The sequence below is a fragment of the Lutjanus erythropterus genome, chromosome 2 (genome assembly GCF_056507025.1).
Source record: "Lutjanus erythropterus isolate fLutEry1 chromosome 2, fLutEry1.hap2, whole genome shotgun sequence".
Taxonomy (NCBI): Eukaryota; Metazoa; Chordata; class Actinopteri; order Lutjaniformes; family Lutjanidae; genus Lutjanus; species Lutjanus erythropterus.
In genome coordinates this window covers 24,585,709-24,606,631 of record NC_139318.1, presented here as the reverse complement: position 1 = coordinate 24,606,631, position 20,923 = coordinate 24,585,709, and the positions used below count along the sequence as shown (strand labels likewise).

At 40.0% G+C, this 20,923-nt stretch overlaps 1 protein-coding gene across 1 annotated transcript; it reads right to left on the bottom strand.

Moving 5' to 3' along the window:
* Window positions 1-249: 249 nt before the first annotated feature.
* Window positions 250-19,381, bottom strand: LOC146331650 (sodium-dependent neutral amino acid transporter SLC6A17-like). The gene is made up of 12 exons (XM_084733975.1): window positions 19,101-19,381; window positions 12,628-13,073; window positions 8,683-8,840; window positions 7,639-7,765; window positions 4,815-4,996; window positions 4,605-4,715; window positions 4,276-4,517; window positions 3,020-3,212; window positions 2,739-2,931; window positions 2,307-2,466; window positions 2,053-2,215; window positions 250-1,292 (listed from the first exon to the last, which is right to left on the bottom strand). Exons 2-12 carry the CDS (start codon window positions 12,908-12,910, stop codon window positions 885-887), a joined length of 2,220 nt encoding a protein of 739 aa, XP_084590101.1. The 5' UTR covers window positions 12,911-13,073; window positions 19,101-19,381; the 3' UTR covers window positions 250-884.
* Window positions 19,382-20,923: the final 1,542 nt, after the last annotated feature.

Here is a 20,923-nt window from a genome sequence, read left to right as displayed (position 1 = left end):
TGCTATTATCAGTTCCTGTAGTGAAAAGCATGAAAAGTTTTAGCATTAAGAGTTTTGTAACCACTGGCCTGACCTATAAATTATTGTCCATGTTATATAATCATTACTTAATCATAATTAACCGTTTATCAATGCTGTTTGTGACCCTTAATAGTTACTGTTAATACTTATTACTGCATTACCTGATGTTAATTAATGTATGCTTATTGTAAAGTGTTACCCAAATTTACAAAATGAGAAGTGTTTTCTAGTTCAGGGCATCAGAACAGAAGTGCATGTCAGACATCCTGTATGTACTCACTGAAATCACAGCATAAAATAGAAAATAACTAGTTTTGAGTTTGACACACAGTACAACTATGGAGGGCAGCAACACAAACACTGACAGGCTTTAAACTTTGATATAATTAAACTCACATTCATCTTGGCTCTCTGTGCCAGTGTACTGAGTGAAACCCGTTCAATCAGCTGGACCACACCGGCTCCTCTACATTCATTCTTTCAGGTCCCCTGCACTGTGCAGACAGGGATGTGCATTAAACTGTGAGGGGAGTGTGTGTGTCTGCTGAGGATCCTTAGACTAAGGCAAAGAAAAGCAGATCACAGAACTTCATCTTAAACCCTGTGATGTTAGATACAGATACAGATGTACAGCGTGTCACTGTCAATCTCACCCTGATTTCAGTGTTTGACCTACGGTTAAAGAGTGAACTTTTTTCTCCTGCTGCAGGTGGGGTGCATTCAGATAAATTGGGTGGATACATACAGTTTTGTGGTGTTGGTCGGGCAGTGGTGGGATTCTCTGCGCTGCAGTGACCCCCAGTGGAGACTTTATGGCTGAAAGGTAAACTGTGCTACAGGACAGAGGGATGTTTGGACAGCAGTCAAGAGTCAGACTCTGGTGTGACTGGCGTGGTCGGTGTAGTCGGTGTGGTGGGGCTGATGGCAGCGTTCTGGTAGCTTGTACCGTAGCAGCTGTTTGGAGACAGCGAGTTGGGGTCCAGAGATTTGTTCCCTCCTGGGGTCAGGTAGGCTTTGCGTGCGGGCCCTGATGACGGCGCCTCGCCAGGCTTGGCACCGAGGATGAATCTGGCCTCATCCTGCTCCTCCAGGTTGGAGATGTCCTTCATCATGGTTTTACGGTAGGAGACGGACAGCTTGTTGGAGCCATCTGACATCAGATTGAAGCGCCGCGCAATGAAGACAATGGGAAGAGGAAGCATGGCAACTACGATGAGAGCGAAGCACATGGCCAGTGCCCAGGGAGGGTAGCTCTGGAAGCGTTCCTGAGCCTGCAGACACAGAGGGAGGGTTTAGTGATTATGTGAAAATCCAAAGACAAAATATTTCTCTAAATGGATTAGAATCTTTAATCTTTACATACAAACTGGAGAGTTGAGCAGATTGTTTTGTTGTGCAATGACAAAGAATACTAATGTTTTTTTTAGCCAATGCTACCTGCATGGCTCTAGGGAGATCATGAGATGCAATGTCTATCTGAAATAGCTCAACAACTATTGGATGAATCAACCATGACACTTTGTACAAACATTAATGGACCCAGGAGAAGAATCAGCCTCGTCGTTAGGCTACATTATGTACGTTGTGGAGTTAAAGTGGGGTTGTATGAGGGACTAATCCATAACGAGTGTATTTTGTACAACAGAGGATGGTTGGTACTCCCACTTAGTGTTAACATCTTACATACATTCAAAGAGGCACACATACTTCCATAAGTACCAGGGTTCTTTATGGGGCACTTATTTGTCTTGACTTTAAGCTACAGATTTTCTCTGTCAAAACTGAGACTCTGAAAACAGGATAAAAAAGTCGAGGGCAAGTATAGAAAAAAAAACAATACTTGATAATCTGGAAGTCAGTTTGTCTATACGTACATCCCAAGAGATGTTTACCATCTATCAAACCACTCTGACTCTAGACCTGGTAGATTTTGGCCCTAAAAAAGACCTGTCAATAGGAAAATATACTGTAGAATAAGCAAAAAACAAAACCTCAAACAAATATGAAGACAGCACACACACAGAGACTGACCAGCTCTTGGACCCAGGCGTTGTATCCTGGTGGGCTGATGGACATCTCTATGATGGTGGCTGAGATGAGCACAATGAGACATAGAGGCGAGACGTACTTCCACAAGTAGAAATAGATCTTAAATGGTCGGAAACCCAACATGTCCTCCAGATCCTGCATGAACCTGAGCAAGACAAAACAAAAAAAAAAAATACAGTAATGATCTTGTCTCTTTATATAATGTTATACTTATGTTACACTCCAGTTAGTTTTACCTTTTTGTGCCGTAAATCCAAGCGACGGACAGATTTTCCAGGATGACCACCACAGTGAGAGGCAGTCCGGCAGAGTAATCATCAAACATGGTGACAAAGTAGTTCCCGGAGCGTTGAACAAACAGCAGGCCACAGAGGAAGGCCACAATGCAGCAACCAACTAAAACAAACCCACAGAAGAAGAACACTCAGAGGAGAAGATGAGAAATGGTGAAGATTTTGGTCTAATAGATGAGAAAATGGTAAACTGGTGTTACTGCTGGTAAGTTGTTTTGCTTCCTGATAGTGTTTTGCATTCAGTACACTTGGAGCAATAAAACAAAGCCTAATGCAGCTCCTTCCCAAAGTGCTTTAATGTTGTGCTGAGTAAGGGCTTTAAACTACTAATAGCACATAGTGTCTTGTCTGAGGGAGTCAGTGGGATATGTTTACCTGTGAAAAGCTCCTTCTGGACCTTGTAGGCATCGAGGACAGGTGTGGTGATGCCGGTCATGGTGCCGATCATGCTGCCCAGACCGAGGTTGATGAGCATGAAGAAGAACATGACCGACCAGAACGGAGATGCCGGGAAATGAGTCATTGCTTCTGTGAAGGCGATGAAAGCCAAGCCGGTGCCCTGGACAGCCTGCAGAGACATGGACGGAGGACTGAAATCACAGACAAAACATGCTGTGGAGTCAGCTATACTGCTGCATATAAAAATAAAGGCTCACCTTGTTGAGTTCATCCTCCAGGATACAAGGCTCCAGACCGAGCTGGGCGAAGCTGTCCTCTTTCACCGTCTTGATGACGCCGTACATCTCAGCGTAGTCTGATGTTGTGAGATGAGAGAAGTTTACATGTGGAGGGATCAGATCGTGACTCAGGACGTTAGAGTTGAGGTATCCCAAGATCTTCTCTGCATTCCTACAGAAATAAAAGAACAGAATCATGAACTTTATTGGTAAACTATGTTGATATATCCAAGGAATTTATCTCTGGTTCTCAGTAGATCTAAAAACAGTGCCGATACAGACAGCTAATGTATAAAACACCTCTGTCTGCCTGACTCACTGATCCTTTATCTGACTCATGTTTGTGCAAGTTGCTATAGAATCTATGGCCCCGACCACGGCTCTGAAAATTGATAAGTCCATGTAACTGTCCCTGGTGCTGAAGTAGCAGACTGTGTTGTGTTGTGTTTGTGTTGTGAATTTATCTCTCTCCCAGTCCCACTCCTCTGTCTATTTTGTCTTGGATCAATAAAATATTCTCGAAATTGTAACAAAGACAAAATAAATAGCCTACGATATCCGTGTTATTTCACAGGTAAGGAAGGTACTGTCATACAGAGAGCTTTAACTAATAGAGCTCTTTGATTAACTGTCAATCACACGAAAATGAAAAGTTCTAGTTATTTAAAGGGCAACTCCATCTGCAGTCTTTCCTGTGTTTTTCGAATGGAAACTCCCACTCAGCTGCTAGCAAAAACCAGATTGGAATACGTGACTGAGAAGCTACCAAATGATATAAAAACCTCAAGAAAGCAATGAGTGAAAAAGTATGTAAAGATTTATATTTTCGCTCTTCCATTGTTTGCTTGTCTGAAGTTGCTTCTTGCCGCTTCAGTTCATCCAACATCTGCCAGACTAATAACGTTAAATGTTAGCATGCTAACACAGTAAACCAAGATAGTGAACATTATACCTGCTAAACATTAGCATGCTAGCAATGTCACTGTGGCAATGTTAGCATGTTGACATTAGCATTTAGCTCAAAGCATTTCCTTGGGCTACACAGAACCACTTGGGTTTCTGTAGCCTCTAAAACTGTCTTTCTCACGATGTTTTGGTAAAAAATGGTATTTTGTTTCAGTGAAAAAGAAATTAATCAGTTATAACAAACAAGTGTTTTAGCCTTAGGATTTCATGGCCAACATACAGTATGAAAGGTGATTAAGTATAAACAGCTTTTGCCGATGTGAACTTACTCTATGACACACTTCTCATTCATGATGTTTGCCTTGAAGCCGAGCACAGCAAACACCACCAGTGTGGCCAGAATAGAGGTGAGGAAGTTGATGACGGAGACGAGCACGGCATCAAAGTGACAGTTGTTATCGATCTTATTGTAACTGGAGAAGGCGATGACTCCTCCAAAGCCCAGACCCAGGGCGAAGAAGACTTGGGTGGCTGCCTCCCTCCACACCTGGGGCTCCAACATCTTCTCCAACTGTGACAGAGACAGAGACAGAAGGTCATATTGTAACTTGATTATTGAATGTTGTTCAGCACAGGATGAAGCAGCTCTCACTCTCACCTTGGGAGTGAACATGTGGGCGATACCATCCACTGATCCCTTCAGCATCAAACCCCTGACCAGGAAACAGAACAACACCACGTAGGGAAAGAGAGAGCTGAAGTACATCACCTGTGAATGTGAGAGAGAGAAAGTATACGTTCAATAAAGGGTAAACAAGTGGTCTCCTTCATATTTTGCCCTCATCATGTCATCCATCCTCTCCACTACCTTCCCAGAGGAAGCGATTCCTCTGATGACGGCGAGGCACACGATGATCCAGGCCACCAGCAGAGACAGAGTCATTTTGATGTTGAGGCCGCCGCTCTCTGCAATGGTGCTGGTGGTGTTCAGAGTCTGACGGTACCAGAAATACGTCGTGGCCGAGCTTTTGTCGCACTCGGGCTCCACAACTGTGTGTTTTTACAGACAGGAGAAGAAAGAGCGAAGGAAAAGAAACGGGTGTGAAGATGCAGCAGGAAGGATTGGATGTCACAGAAAGGGCAGAAGGAGAAATATAATGAGATTGAGAGAATGTTTACTCAGGGTCAATATCTCAATTTGCGGCTAGGTTACACCTCTCAAATGTAAGGGGATCTAAACAAGGTTGAACGTGTGCTTAGTATGCCGAGCTCGACCTTCCAGTTCACAACACCTGAGTTTTTTTACAGTGCACACTCACACATATATATTTTCTTGTTACCTTGGGGGACTGATGTATCGTGTTTGGATGAGTTTGGAGTCAGACGTGTTATGATTTTCCACACAATATTGCAGGATGTGGATGCACACAAACACACACATCAACACATACAGATGCACAGAAATGCTCTTTATGGATGTATGTGTCAAATCTGATGAATTTGAGATGTAAATTAATTGTTAATTAATTACTACAATCCTAATGTTTTGTGTGTTACACACTTGCAATGACAACATGAGAACATGACCACATGTCACACACCCTTTAGAAGGAAATTTAACCAAAATTATAACAAAAGCAAGAACAAATGGTTATGTATCGAGGTATGCTTGAATTCAATTTATTTCCCAGAGATATCACAGTGGAATTTTTCATGGTTTCCAAATGAATTCATGAATTGAGTGTAAAGATGAGCCACTTTTATATGGTCAAATACTCTGTATTGTAGCTTTACATATTGTAACAGCATTTCTTATGTTAGAATCATGATAATTAAATGTTTCATTACTTGTTTGCTAGGTCTGTCGCAACAACCATACTTTTGATTTTTGGATTACTGTATTGTCAGGAGGTTGTCTTGTCTCTGTGTCTTTGCTTTGTTTACTTTGTTATGTTATGTTATAAATTGTTATGGTGCATTGTCACAACTTAAAGGTTTTATGGGGCACAGGAAGAATACCTGCTGCAATGCTGTAGCTAATGGGGATCCCCATAAACTAAACTAAAGACCAAACACTAGATACAGATGTATGAGAAGCACACACAGTATATCTGTGCCTTAACTCAAATATTTTACACAATTTGCTGCTGTCCTTCAGCATCAGTGTCCTTCAGAATGAGCAGCTGAATCTCTGCTCTCCGTCTGTCTGCCAGCAGCCTTGCTGAGTCATACACATGCTGAGTGTTTCTTGGCTGTCCTGGGGTTACGTTATTATCACTACTAATCAAACTCCAGAGGATTTTAATCTGGATTATGTCTGTGAAGTCGTGACTGAAAGTTGTAAGCAAGTTAACACAGTTGGTCTGATCTGCTTAGTGCAGGTGTGTCGACAGAGATGCTGCAGGGCTTCATGCGAGAAAAATTTAATCCTAAAGCCCACTGTGGAATTACTGTGGGGACCATATACATAAGTATTATAATATAGATATTGTTCCAAACATGACATAATCCTGAAAATGTATGCACTCTTGATATTAGATAAAGCCTTCATCTTCTGTAATGCCATGAGACTCAACAGGTTAATTTGAAACAAAAACACAAACTGCTCATACTGTCGTACTATTATACTGTGCACAGATGGAACCAACGATTGGATTATTTTTACCTGTAAATGCACCGGAACTTGAGCAATTTTCAAATCCTATTTCCTGCAAAACTGATGATGTTACTACGTTATTGTGAGCATGTTAGCATGCTGTTGTGAGCATTTAGCTAAAAGCATTGCTGTGCCTCAGTGTAGCTTCACAGAGCTGCCAGCATTGACTCTATGACTCTATGTCTTATTCTGACCATTGTGTTTTATAATATTTAATTTTATCCTTTAATAGTTTTATTTTTCTCTTCATTGTATTTTAAAAATGTTGTTCAAAAGCATTTATTTGCTCTTCCATTACTGAGATCAAATTGCAGGAATGGGTATATGAGTAACAGCATAGTTTTTTAAAGGAACAAGTACTTTTAATTTTTTTTTGAAAAAACGTACATCTTGTCTTTACTCATATATATTTTTTGACCAAGTTATCTACTTTTTACAACACTATTTGCCATTTATGCTCTACCCTTGTTTGGGATTTAGTTCAGGGGGGAAGGAGCACCTCTAAAACTGCCTAGAAGAAAAATAACCACCATCTGTCTTTTGACCACGATGCGATGATGATGATGGAGCAGAACACAGATTAAGAGGCAGCTTTCAGTGACAATTCCTGGCCATACTAAAATCTAAATAGGATGATGGACATGTTGCAGTGCTCATTGGAGTAAGTTACACACACTGTAGGTGGAAATGTAGTTAACTAGCTAATGTTAGTTATGTTAATATTTCATGTGTAACGTTAATTTTGATTTTACTGACAGTAACTTATCTTGCAGCTAGTGGTCTGCTGGTCTCTAAAATTGGTGCACTTCAGAAAGCAGTTAGCCAAACGTAAAGGCAACTTCAATGATAACGTTATTTTCATAAGTGCAGCACACACCGAAAAGGTAATTACTGAGTAATTTATTAACAAGGTACTTTTTTACTTCTACTTGACTGGGTTTCTCAAGCTTTCACTTTTACTTGAGACATTTTTATGGGAGTAATTATGCTTTCACTTGAGTACAGATTTTCAGTATTAGTATTTCATGTCACTCACTGGCAAGTGTCCCATTCTTTCTGATTGGACAGTCACTCCATGGAAGAGGATACTGGAAGGACTGGAAGAAATAAAAGATGCTCCAGCCGATGATCACATTATAGTAGAGACCGACAAAGCCGCACACCTAGATAGATAGATAGATAGATAGATAGATATATAGATAGATAGATAGATAGATAGATAGATAGATAGATAGATGTTACCAATTTGTCATTTTATATTGATAGAAATTACCAGTATAAGTTGTTAAATTTTATACCCCCACCATATTGTATAATAAGATGTGCACAGAGTGAGAAATGTATTCAAATGAGGCAGCGTGCTTTGTGCATGTCCCACGTTGCTGTCAGTCTTCTGAGCAGTCGTGCCAGCCAGGACATTCACAAGCTAAATAAGGTTGAGGAAAGCATGAATAATTGAAGTGCTCTCTTTTCAACACTGATCTTCCACGAGATATTTATAGCTACTTCTGCGGCAGCCGTGCAACTCTAAAGAAAGGCTACCTTTCACTCCCAAACACGTCAATACCTCCTCCCATACACCCAAGAGAGGCTGAGGCAGTGTGTAGGCTCACTCCAGATGTTCCTGTAACTTTATCCTGCTCATTGACATATCGGTTTCATGACAGTTACATGCTATAAACATGCATAAGATATATATATATATATCAGAAAGCAGAACATATGCAGAAAGAAAGCCCTTTCATTAATCACACAGACAGAGCAGTGACTTTTTTTTTTTTTTGTCTTTATACTGGTGCACATTCAGCAGATGTGCTTGTGTTTAACTGCAGGCTTTGACAGCTGTTCCCCCATTACAACCTCCCTGATTCTTATCAGAGCACCCACACTTTTTCTCTCCACCATTCTGCTGTCAAACTGCTTTTCCATGGCACCCTAAGAGCCTTTAACAGCTATAGAGCCCCATAGAAGTTATTATATTAACAGCAGTTTTAGGCTATAGAGATGATAGATGGTTCTGATTTACACTTAACCGATTAAATAAAGAAATAAAATAAAAATCCTGTGCCTTTTCCCTTACCATCAGACTGGATACCCCTATCCCACCCAGACTGGGACAGACATAATTCCAGACCCCGATGCTCCCACGTCGGATCTTCTGACCCACAGCAAGCTCCAAAAAGAAGAGCGGGATGCCGATGATGAGGAGGAGGATGAAGTAGGGAACCAGATAGGCGCCTGGAAAACAGGGACGCTTGTTTATCCTATACTGTACACTGTATGAAACATTTCAAGGCAAATGTGCCAATTTATACAATTTCAGCAAGAATGGAGACGATTATACCAGACAGAGACCAGGGTAAATAATATGGCTGGCAAACCAACACATAAAAAACTGTGACATTTGTCCTTCATTTGAAAGTCTTTTGTTATTGTTGTATTTGTTGTATTTGTGTCTGTGACAATTGCCAAAGACATGAAAGAAATTTGGTTTAACAATAAATGACACAAACCAACAGATATTGAGCCTGTAGGAAATAAGAATGAAATCTGGCACTTTTCATATGAACGTCCATTAAATAGGGGTTTTATATTTTCTGGTCATGCTATGAGTGATTTGTAGTAAAGAGACATAAAAAAAAACTTGAAAAGATGGTATAGTATATGCGCAAAATGTGATAAGAATAAATAACATTCCTGTTGATTTGTCTTTTCAACCAGCAACATTTGTACAATAATTCACCGATTTTGCATCAGTTTAAAATGTAAAATGTGTTTTGGTGATTCAGTGAGATATATTTAACAATCACCCTTCCTCCTGCTCCCAACTCCTCTCAAATGTAACATCCTCGGCTCCTCCGCTCAAAAATATTCTTTGAATTTCATTTTAATTTTGATGGAAGTCTAAATTTGTCCCTTTGCAGCTTAATCCAGAGAGGCATAATCAGGATGCAAGTGTGTTTTATGTGCAAAGGGTGAGTCATCATCCGGGACTTATAGCAGGCAAACGTACTACTATTAATACATCAAAAGTAGGAATTACATACAGCGGCTCACACACACACACACACACACACACACACACACACACACACACACACACACACACACACACACACACACACACACACACACACACACACACTTGATAGTAGGAGGAGTGATGAGGCAAAGAGGAGGCAAAGGTCTAAATCAAGAGAGGATAGTGAGGTTAAATGTAGTGAGACGTTTTTGGGCCTTTGCCAGGATCCTCAAATCGCCCACTCCATCACAGACTGTTTAAACTGGAGCCCAAGAGAGATGATATACAACAGCGACCTGAACATAAAGACGGGACAATGGAGGGAGAAATGATAGAAGAAGATGAGATGAGGAAGAGAAATAACGGAAATGAGAGAGAATCCCACAGAGCGATAACTCCCAAACAACACAGACCTTTAATGTGTCTGTAATTGGCTGCCTGACAGAAAATTAAGGAGTGAAAAATGTTCACTTGCAGCGCCAGGTCACATAACCTGACTGGTCTGGGAGTCTGGTGTCAGTAAATCCTCTCTATAGACAGTAAATCCTGCCTATATGCAGTAAATTTGACACAGGCAGTAAAGCAGCAAACATTAAAGCCTGAGAGCGACAGCAGCATGTCTATGAATCCATGATGACGAGGTGTTTCTCTCCTATAGTGAACACAGGTTTACACTGTGTACACCTCTGATTACATGCATCCTCCTGACCAAAATAAATCCTCATCAGTACACGGTTACATTCATTTTTTTTTTTTTCTTTTAAATCGAGCTCTGTTCTGTTTACCAGAGTATCAGTTGAGCCCGGCCTGCTCTGTCGGCAGTAGTAATCAATAGAGCAGCTATATTTAGACTTAGGCTTTTTTTCTGCACAGTACAGCTGCTCTCTTGGTTCTTCTGCACTCAATGGAAATGAAATGTAGTTTGTGATGGTCGGGGGTTACTAAGCTGCTAAAAATGAACAGACAACAGACAGACAAGCAGCTAAACATGAAACTGAGCAGATGTCGACTTCATACATGAGCATTTGTTTCTGAAAGCTTTCAACAATAAATCGCTGGTGTCAAACAGAGCAGAGCAATATTGTGAAAATCAAGCTCACGTTGATGTGACATGTTATACAAATATTTCCCCCATATCTATATTGTCACAACCCCTGCCAACCTTTAGTCTATTTTTCATCCATTTCTTTTTCATGTCACATACTTTCACATGTCCCATTTCACAAATTACTATAAACTCAATTCAAATAATTAAAATCTTAATAGCCTGTCCTGCAAAAATAGAGTTAGACTTTTGCAGACGATGCCTAACATCTAAAATAATTTGAATCACATACAAAAAAACTTAAGCAACATTATTAGATACTACTGCAGTAATCTGATTACTCTGAGGTGTGATTTTATTTGAGATACAGTGGGTTATCAGTGTTTTAACTGCTCTCAAGCACTCTAACAAATGATCCCACCAAAGGGCATAAAATATTTCAAGTAGTCAGAGAATTATGAAGGAGAAAAGAAAATGTTACAACTGCCCTCGGTCTCCACTATTTTAAAATGTTGAGTTGGTGGACCTGGGCTTCCATACATACAGCTGTTAGTAGATAAGTGTATAATGCAGATCTATCTGTGTTTCTCACTGTTCACAGCCTGCAGCCTGCAGTGTAGTTCATACATTTTACTGATATAGAAACATGAGGCTTCATGATCAAATAACGTTTTTACATCACGTCGACCTCTAAGCTGTAAGCACACTTATTTTTATCATCTGATGATGAATAACGCTCCCGATCACATTTGTTAATTGCAAACAGATGTGTTTAATTCACTGATCACCAAAAGCACATTCAGTGAATGCTGCTGTTATAATGCATTCATGCACACAGTTTCAGTGTGCTGAATCCATTTGGACCTGGCTTGTTATGAGCATTAATGCTAATAAATAACTTTTCTGACTTATCCAGGTCACTGCGTGAACAGCAACTAACTGTCACGTCCCAAGTTAAACTTTCTCTCAAATAATTTGTTTTCATGTAAGGACTTTTGTTGTTCAGCACAAGTTGAACAAGTTGCTGCCAAATTTTCATAAACAATGGTAAAAGTTATGAAGTGGCTCAGTCACTTATGTCTCACTCTAAATGCTGAGAAAACAGTGTCCATGTTTTTTGAGAATAAACAAAAACAAATGGTTTTGTAAAATATTTACGTAGATGGACAAATGATGAAAAATGTTGATGGGTGTTACTTACATTCAAGGGCCACATTAAAAAAGATGTACCTGCCATTTATTGAAATGTAATATGGCTAACTTTAAACATATCACGAACATATTTGGAAGCTTCGTAGAATTTTTAAATGTTATAATTTTTCTTACTGTCATTACTGTGTATCATATTGGTCTCAGGCAAACAAGACTAAAACTCATCGGGTCACTCCATAAAAAAGCCTCCAATCACCTCATTCCTCTCACCTGGTTCTTCTCCACTCACCTCCTCATCTGCTGCTCATTCCCTCATCAGTCCCTATACACACTATAAAGACATTACACAGACTGGTCCACTTTCATTCATTCCCTGACAGATTGCCTACCATGTTTTGCCCTGCTCTCTAGAGGTTTTTGATTACTGTTTTGCCTGATCTGCCTGTTTGACCCTTTACCTGATTTGTGGAGTCCTGTCCCTTGTCAGATTTGTCTCCCTGATTATAAAGTTGAGTTACTGCTTAGCCCTTGTGTCAAATGCTGCAAATGAGTGTAAATACTGATAAAGTGCCCTGTAATTACAACATCTTTAAAAAAAATAAAATAAGTATAATAAAGTGAAAATTTGAGCACTCTATGTGTTGCTCTCAGCGCTTTATTCTCAGTGTCCCTGTTTTGAAGACACTGTGGGCCTTAAATTAAAACAGCTGAAGGACTTCTGTAGTAAATGACTACATGTGCACAGTGTCAGTAAATGTGATCAGTTATGTTTTGTGCCTTGTGCATCACAGCAGCTCATATCTCACCTCCTCCATTCTTCTGGCACAGGTAAGGGAAGCGCCACACGTTCCCTAGGCCCACAGAGAAGCCCACCTGGGCCAGGATATACTGCAGTTTGCTGTTCCAGGCAGGGCGGCCATCGTTCTCGGGCACTTCTATCTGCGGGGCTTTCTTCCCTGCGGCCCCTCCGACGTTCAGGGAGCTGCTCTTGTAGTCGAGCGGCTCCTCGTGTGCGAGCAGGTCGGCCACCGACTCTGTGACGTGCTCATGGCTCTGCTCGCGCTGCGTCACCTTGCTGTTCTTAGGCATCGGGGTCGGGAAGGGGGTGGGGGCGGAGAGAGAAAGAAAGAGAGAGCGAGACAGAGACAAGTCGGAGCAGAGAGAAGTGATACAGTCAGAGAGTGGAGAAGAGATGGATGGACGTAGCTGTGAGGGAGATGCTTAACAGTGATTTCAGGTCTGGGCCTCAGTCCTGCAGCAGAAAAACAGAAAGGTCAAATAGAAAATATATGTTTCAAGGACATTATCAAAATGAAAGTGTAATAACCCTCTATACTGTAAATCCCAATTCACCCATTCAACTTAAAGATTTACTGTAAACAGCTTGCACATAAAACTTTTAAAATACACTGTAAATCATTTTGTGATTTTCAACTTAAAAAACATAAGTTAACTGGACGGAAGTTGAATAATTAGTTTAAAGTTCTCATTAAGTCAAAACCAATGTTTAAGCATTTTTTTTTATCACATATATATTCCACTGTATTTCACCTATAGGCCAGTTTCTGGTCCAACAATGACAAAAGTCTTTTTGTAGATATTCTCTGGTGTTTTTATTGTTCTTTCACAGTTTGTCTTTTTCAGGAAAAGAATTCAAAACTCTTGATGACTCATCCTGCACTCAGGGACCGTTACTAAATTTGTGTCCAATGAAACATTTTCTCACTTATGACACAGCGGAGCGTAGAAAGATAATACATTCATTCACCGGAGCAGACTGCAGTGTTTCTGGGAACGTCACTGTACAAAACCACAACTTTATCACTCTATACACTGATTTGGGTGAATCTGGCCAATATTTTATGTAGAAAAAATTTCTGGATTTCCCTCCGATGTCTTCAGACTGCTCAGCTTCAACTCTGGGTGATGTAATTACAGTTTCCTGATGGACAAATATAGCTTTAGCTTTGTTGCTAAAGAAACTAACTGAAACTGTTAGCTGTTAGCTGCCACTAGCAGGCAACAGAAATGGGCTCAACAGCCTCTTATTCAACAGTCACAGGGACGGGCACAGCTTCCAAGACTGACAGGGAAAACAGTACTAAGGTCGTTTACGGAGTTTCCTGATGGAAAGATAGCTTTACTTGCTGTATATGTAGTTAGCTAACCACTAACTTCTGTTAACTTGGTTCAGTCCCAGAGAGCTGGGAACCAAATCCAACAAAAAAAAACCTCAGTCTAGCCTGTATACTGTTGTCAACCTGGATAAAAAATACAAAGATAAAAAATCGAAGCTACTTCGTTGCAGCAGGTGACACAAAGACAACATCTCAGTGAATTTATAACATTTCAAGTATAAGAGGTTCGGGACTGAATTCAATACTAACATTTATCATGGTTTACATTGTTTTCATAATTGTGAAAACAAACAACCATGATTTATCTTAAAATGTATTAGAAGCATAAAACAAGTTTCCTTCACAAATGTTTTCTTCAAACTATAAAAAAGAGGGGTCTCAGGGAAGGTTTAACTCTCACACAATGCATGCTGGGAAGTCAGCTGCAGCTGCACTTTAAACATTTTTGCAAGTAAATTTTTTTTTTTTAAATGTGAGTTTAAGAAAATAACAAGTTGATAAAAACATCATCACTTGCTGACTTATTGTAGGGGGACTGCAGCAAAAGGAAGAATAGAACGTTTAAACTTTTGTCACATTTTTTGAAGTTAGAACAACTGATTCATTGATTCACTGTGAAGACTTTGTTATCTTTAAACCTAAACAAAATGCTTAGAATTGATTCCTTAAGACAAAATCCTCTCACACTGGGGCTCCAATGTCTAATGTGCATCTATTGTGAGGGTCCTTGACATGAAAAAGTTTGGGAACCCCTGATTGATTGAACAAAAATCCCATAAATAGTCTGCATTTTAAATAAAAGAATCAGGTTTGTGCCCCCGACAAGGATCATCTAATGTACAGTAATTTTAAGCTTCCTTTCCCTGGCTGTGATCCTTAAATAACATTTCACACAGGCGCTGACACAATTATTCCTCCATTTAGTGCTTGGTTATGCTTGTAATAAGACAATGGATTGTAACACATGGTTATGCCCCTCTAGAGCCATGAAGGATGTCAACATAAAGACAAGAGACCATTTGTCACACTTAACCTGAGTCTTTCAACAAAAACTCAACGGGGACTTGAACAGACATTTTTACACTGTAAAAAAACAAAACAAAACAAAACAAAACCCCCGCCACCATCACAGCTCTTTGTTTCTTGCGCAGTGTTTTTAGTTCCAAAAAATTCCCAATCCTGCAAATTGTTCTATTTAATTTCCCTGTTCTGCAAAGCTTAACTTTAGTGAAGCTTTTTTTTCCCCTGGTAAATCCCCATAATCCTCGGAAGCCTCGCAGCAGCAGCATCCATCCTCACCCCCTCATTCAGGGAGTGGTTGGTTCAACCCAAACGTAATGGAGGAAGTGAACATGATGCTTTGGATGAAGTGCCGTCATGTGTTCTCCTGATCCACATCACGAGCCCCTGTGCAGCCTCATTACTTATTGAGTGAAGCATTTCTCCATTATAACAATCTGACGTCCACTGAAATGCAAAGCTGCAAAGCTTGTGGGTTATTTGATCACTGTTTCGTGTGCAGGAGGAAAAGATAAAGAAGAGAAAAAGAATATCTAACATTTTTTGATTCTCTGTCTTGTAATGACTGATCAAGACACCAAAGTTCTTGTTAAAGCAGAAGGAAAATGTGCGGCTAATGAAAACAGAAGTGCACCTTGAGTGAGACGCAACAGCAGTGATGCACACAAGCCTTCATCGTCATCACACTCACTGCTTACATCAGCCTAAAACAAACTCCTCTACTACAAGACAAGAGCAAAAAACTCCTTGATTCATGCTCAGATTGTGCATTTGCTTTCCTTGCTGATGTATTTTCCATCACCACCACAACAGATTTCCTCCTCTGTGCATGTCAAGATGAGCCTATGATGCAATAATCCACGGCTGGCCATTCACAAGTCTTCATAATCCTGTGTGCATTAACCCGTAAAGCCCCCAGCGCTGCTTTTCTGTCTTGTCATTCAATCCCATCCTACAGTACGCAAGACACGTAATATCAATCAGAGGCCGCATCATCTAGCCAACACCGAGAAATGAAAACACATCAACTCACCCAACCAATAATCCAAAAACACACAGTTCAGATGACCCCAGTTGGCGCTAAGAGTCTGACTGTGTGAAGCGGTTTTATACCACAGTGAGGGCACATTTTCCATGACAGGAAAAAGCCTCTGGGTTGGGCCAGAAATGTTAACTTCCTCATGTTTTTATCATGGATTTGTCCTTGGAAGAAAATCTACATTTTTAGTACGGAGTTAAAAATGGAGGGATAGTAGTACCCATGACGATATAACCTTCTCTTTCTTGCCTATTCAGAGACCCTATGTGCGTCATAACAAGGGAAAGCATGCATATATGCAGGGCATTTCTACACTACAACATAGTGTACACAGCGTACATTAAAACCACGTGAATGACTTGAACTCATACTTGTTCTAAACGAATGTCACATGAGGTCTGCAGATGGTGCAGCATACTGTAATTTTCTCCATTAAAACAACAACGCTGCAGTTTCTTTTAGGGAATATATGAGGTCTTCTGTAAAGCTCAGGAAAGGAGTTTGTCATGTCATATCTTCTGTTGGGATTACATGTTCTTGGACAAAATACTCGAAGAAGTGGTGTACCACATTAACAATTATTTCATCGTCAATTTTTTTTTATGTTATTACGAAATTCTAAAAACTATGATGACATGTTCATTTTGCTTTTTTGTCCACCTAACAGACCAAAACTTAACAAAAGATAACTTTAGGGATGAAACGATTATTGGTTGCAAGATTAACCATGACAAAATTTGTGATAATTAGCATTAATGTTTCAAGTTTTAATTCTCATTAAACCTGTGTTTGATTACCGTACTTTGAAAAGCTCACGGTAAATACTGTGCTGCTGCATCAACCAAAGTTACCAACGCTCCCACAAATATCCTGGCATATATCCACCTTAACCGTGGTCCTATGGCCTGCAGCCACAAAAAGTGACTCTGTGGTCATCAAATATTCCATATAGGTGGAACTCTGTGGTTTTGTCCCCATACAGTGAGTCCTGACTTCTTTGTGCCTTTTATTTCACTATTCTAGCTACCAATATGTTGAGGAAGTACGGGTTTACTAAACCCTCCCAAACTGCTAACACAAACCTTACATGAAAACTATGAGCTACTATGAAAACAAAAGTATAGGCGAGAATGGAAGCAGAAGTTTAAGTGGCTACAGTGTGACACATGTAAGGATGTAATGTACTGCAGTGTGCCACCAGTTTCTTTAATGAGCCAAGAAGTTTAGCTTGATTTTAATTGGAAACAATACATTCAGGACACATTCAGGACACATTCAGGACACAGCACATCAACATTTGTGGGGAAAGTGGACAACAAAAGTGTCACAGTTGAGGAAAACTGTGTTCACTGTGTTAAATTGGCTTTTCTATTTTGTTTTTACACAAGTTTACATTTGGGGCACCAAATGTGTACTTTGGTCAAGTAAGTACTGGTTCTCTGGTGGCACCAAGGCCACGAATAAATTGTGAGATGAGAACTGTTCTTCATAGAGGTTCTTCAGCTTGGAATATGTTCCCTGCCATTATTAGACAGATTAAAACAGATATTCCTTGAAAAAGTTACTAAAACTAAAATTGATGAATCACATGTAAAATTTCGTTATGGCAGGTCCGGAACATTCTTGTTATTTTTATTTTTTCTATTTGGTGCAGTGTGTTTGTGACTTTTGTTTTTCCTCCTAATTTTGGGCTGATATTGATGAATATTGTCTCATTGATACTGTGTAAATTTAAACTGATGTATTGTTTGTTGTGTTATTGTTGTTTTGTGCGTGGACCCCAGGAAGACTAGCAACCACATGATGGACGCTAATGGGGATCCGAATAAAGAATAAAGAACAAAGAATAAACAATAAATTAGTGGCTTAGTGCCCCATGGCACCAATGCATAAAAATATTTGTACCTTTCCCTGGAAAAGTAGAAAATGTTCACAAATGAGAGGCTGGTGTGAGGGAATGTTTGGTATTTTGATTGAAAAATTACTGAAACAATTAACCAATCATAAAAATAGTTGCGGATTAATTTTCTGTCATTCAGCTAGTCGATTAAGTGACTTATCCTCTCCACTGCAACCAAGACAAACTATTCAAAAGTATCACAGTATATTAAAAGCAAAATATATGCACCAACAAAGTCACAAGTTCAGCCCTGATTATGAACACATGCTTCTACACATCAGCAAATCGTCAACATCCAAGTAAAAGTTAAACTCTCTGTGGCCTCAGTGATAAAAATGTATATTTATATATTTCTCTGAGTTATTTTTGGATGGATAGCAGTAAGGTTGCTTTCCAATTCCAGTAACATCATAAAACATGCAACAAACAGGATAAGAAACAGCAGACCCTGCAGGTATCAGCCTCAGTAATCAGTCCTGTTTAAATGCCCACACTTGTTCATTAATCGATTACTGATCCTGTGATTACCACCAGCCTCTTTTACAAGTCTGAATACACTCCACAGTTAGTGGGTCATCAGCTGTTTCACACCGGAAATTACAAAGTATTGAAAGTCTGAACATTTTGATTTGGTGTTCCCACCTTACTGCATCTGGAAACTGTGAATCTAAAGCATCACAACATCAATTTACTAATTTTTTTTTTCATAAAACCCTCTTTGACTGTACAATCCAGCTGCAGAGAACAGCTGCACTTCGTGCGAATCTGGTGAATGCCCTCACTCATCAACACCTCCACACACTGATCAGTTAATGTGAGCACCAGGTGACACATCTGGAGCTGATGCTGATAGCCCAGCTCTGATTTTACTGCTCATCCTGCGTGATGATGCGACGACTTTTAAACACAAGCAAGGTCACATACGATTATTGTCCTGACCTCTGGTGTAAACTAGACCTCATTTCGGTCGGGATACAAATTTTTACACGATTATAGACAACTTCACATTACTCCAAACACGCGTTTAAGACATAAAAAAGGTGACTGGAACTCTTTTCCAGCTGTCCGTGAACTTTCTGCAGAAATAAATCTCTTTTTAAATCCTATAGCGCTGTTTTGCCTCTCAGAAACAGATGCACATTTGATGGATTTTAAGAAAAACAAACATTTTTTTTTTCTCACCGTGAGTCTTTAGCATGCAGCGGTCAACAATATCCAGGGTTTATCAGAGGAGTGAATCCTGAATATACCCGCGGCTCGGTGTGGTGCTGACTGACTGAGCGCTCACAGGACACTGGACTGGAGGACGGAGCATCACATGCTGCTCTGCTCTGCTCTGCCTACAATTGACATGCAGGGTGGAGAGTCCAGGGCGCACCGTGACGCACAAAGTGCTGCTCATTACCGACAGTGACAAATGATTACCTGCCGCTCACTTGTTGTTTGAGTCCTCCGGCCATCACGGCGTCTCTGCGCGGGGAGGTGGGATGCTGAAGGGGGGGAAATGAGGGCAAAACTGTGCGCGTATTTGTCAAGGTTATCCACTCCTACCTGAGGAAGTGAGTGTGTGACGCAGCTGTCGTCACTCCTACTTCAATTGATAAAAAATTGAAGCCATTCAACACGCCGGCATGTCAGAGAGTAACGTGGGATGCGCAGGAAAAAAAAAGCACACAGCTCTTATTCTAAAGGTCAAAGCTTTTGTTAGCATCGCCCCAAAAACACAGCGAGGCTGCTGCTATGAACTGTGCACACTATGAAACAGATGAGCGGACTTTTACTGTGCTCCACAATGGATAAGCATTAATAAATTAATAAAACTCATAATAAATATATGAACAATAAATGAATAATACAGTGAAAGGGAGAAGGACATTTTGTGCTTGGAAAAGAGCGAATGTATTGTTATATTGGTGTAAGACCTATTCAAATAATGTAAAAGTAGAAACTACAGTAAAAGTCCTGCATTCACAAAAAATACATAAGTAAATGTACAGAATGTATTTAAAGTTTCAAAACATGTCCCCTGTCAGTGTCAGCTTAAGCACAACTTTATAAAGTTGTACTAATGTTGTACATGTAGTTGGCCAATAAGGAGCTAATTTAAACTGCTTTCTTTGGATAACTTTTTTGACTAATCTCAGTCTTCAGCAGAGGGTTCGTGACCCCTAGGGGCTCTCCAGAGTTACTGCAGGGGAGGGCACCAAATTATTGTTCGATCTTTTTTTTTTCTTCTAAAATTAAAATATGTATGAAAATAAACATCATATTAACATGAATCCAAACACATCCTTGTTCAGTCGTGAACTAGCTAACCAACTAAAGCATTGTGTGACACCTATCCATACCAGTAAACTATGTAGCCACATATTATGGAAACATATTGGTCAGTTAACTGTATTATTATACCAAGCGTACAGAGACTCTGACATATCCTCCACCTCAGCTAACCTAACATTGGCCATGCTACAAAAGCTGCTGACTTAGCAGTTATGTGTAAACATAAACGAGAGAGGACCCAAAATTATTCAATGCAATATTGTGTAGCAGGAGCTCCCTGTTCCGGCTACCTATCAGTTGAGGGGTCCATTGATCGAAAAACATTATAGACCCATTATAAAGCATTTGAAATATTATGCAATAATCTAAAACTTTAATCTATATGAAGGCATCATATTTCAAAGTTGTACTTAAAGGGAAAACTCACCAATTTTTATGTTGATGTCCAGTCAGTGTTGATGGTAAATGATGCGTCTGATACACCACCCATGTTGCCATGTCTCATCACACAAGCCTATACCTGTTAGTTCATTGGCCATTACATAGAGTTAGGTGACAAAATTTTCATCTAGCATGCCCACAGAGATGTGTGATATCCATAACAAGTTCTCTGTAATGTTGATTCACAATAACCTAAAACTGTTCACCGGCTCCACCTCAGCCCCACTGATGTGTGACGTGTGTGTCTCTGCCTCCTTTCTCTGAAAATCAACAGCTCCCTGGTT

Bases quoted from the DNA above. Each gene is read 5' to 3' on its own strand.
- LOC146331650 (XM_084733975.1), bottom strand. From the start codon at position 12,910: ATGCCTAAGAACAGCAAGGTGACGCAGCGCGAGCAGAGCCATGAGCAC. The intron at 8,841-12,627 runs GTGAGATATGAG...CCTGTTTTCCAG, and splicing joins GTGCCAGAAGAATGGAGGAG to GCGCCTATCTGGTTCCCTAC. The intron at 4,518-4,604 runs GTGAGAGTGAGA...TCTCTGTCACAG, and splicing joins CCCACATGTTCACTCCCAAG to TTGGAGAAGATGTTGGAGCC.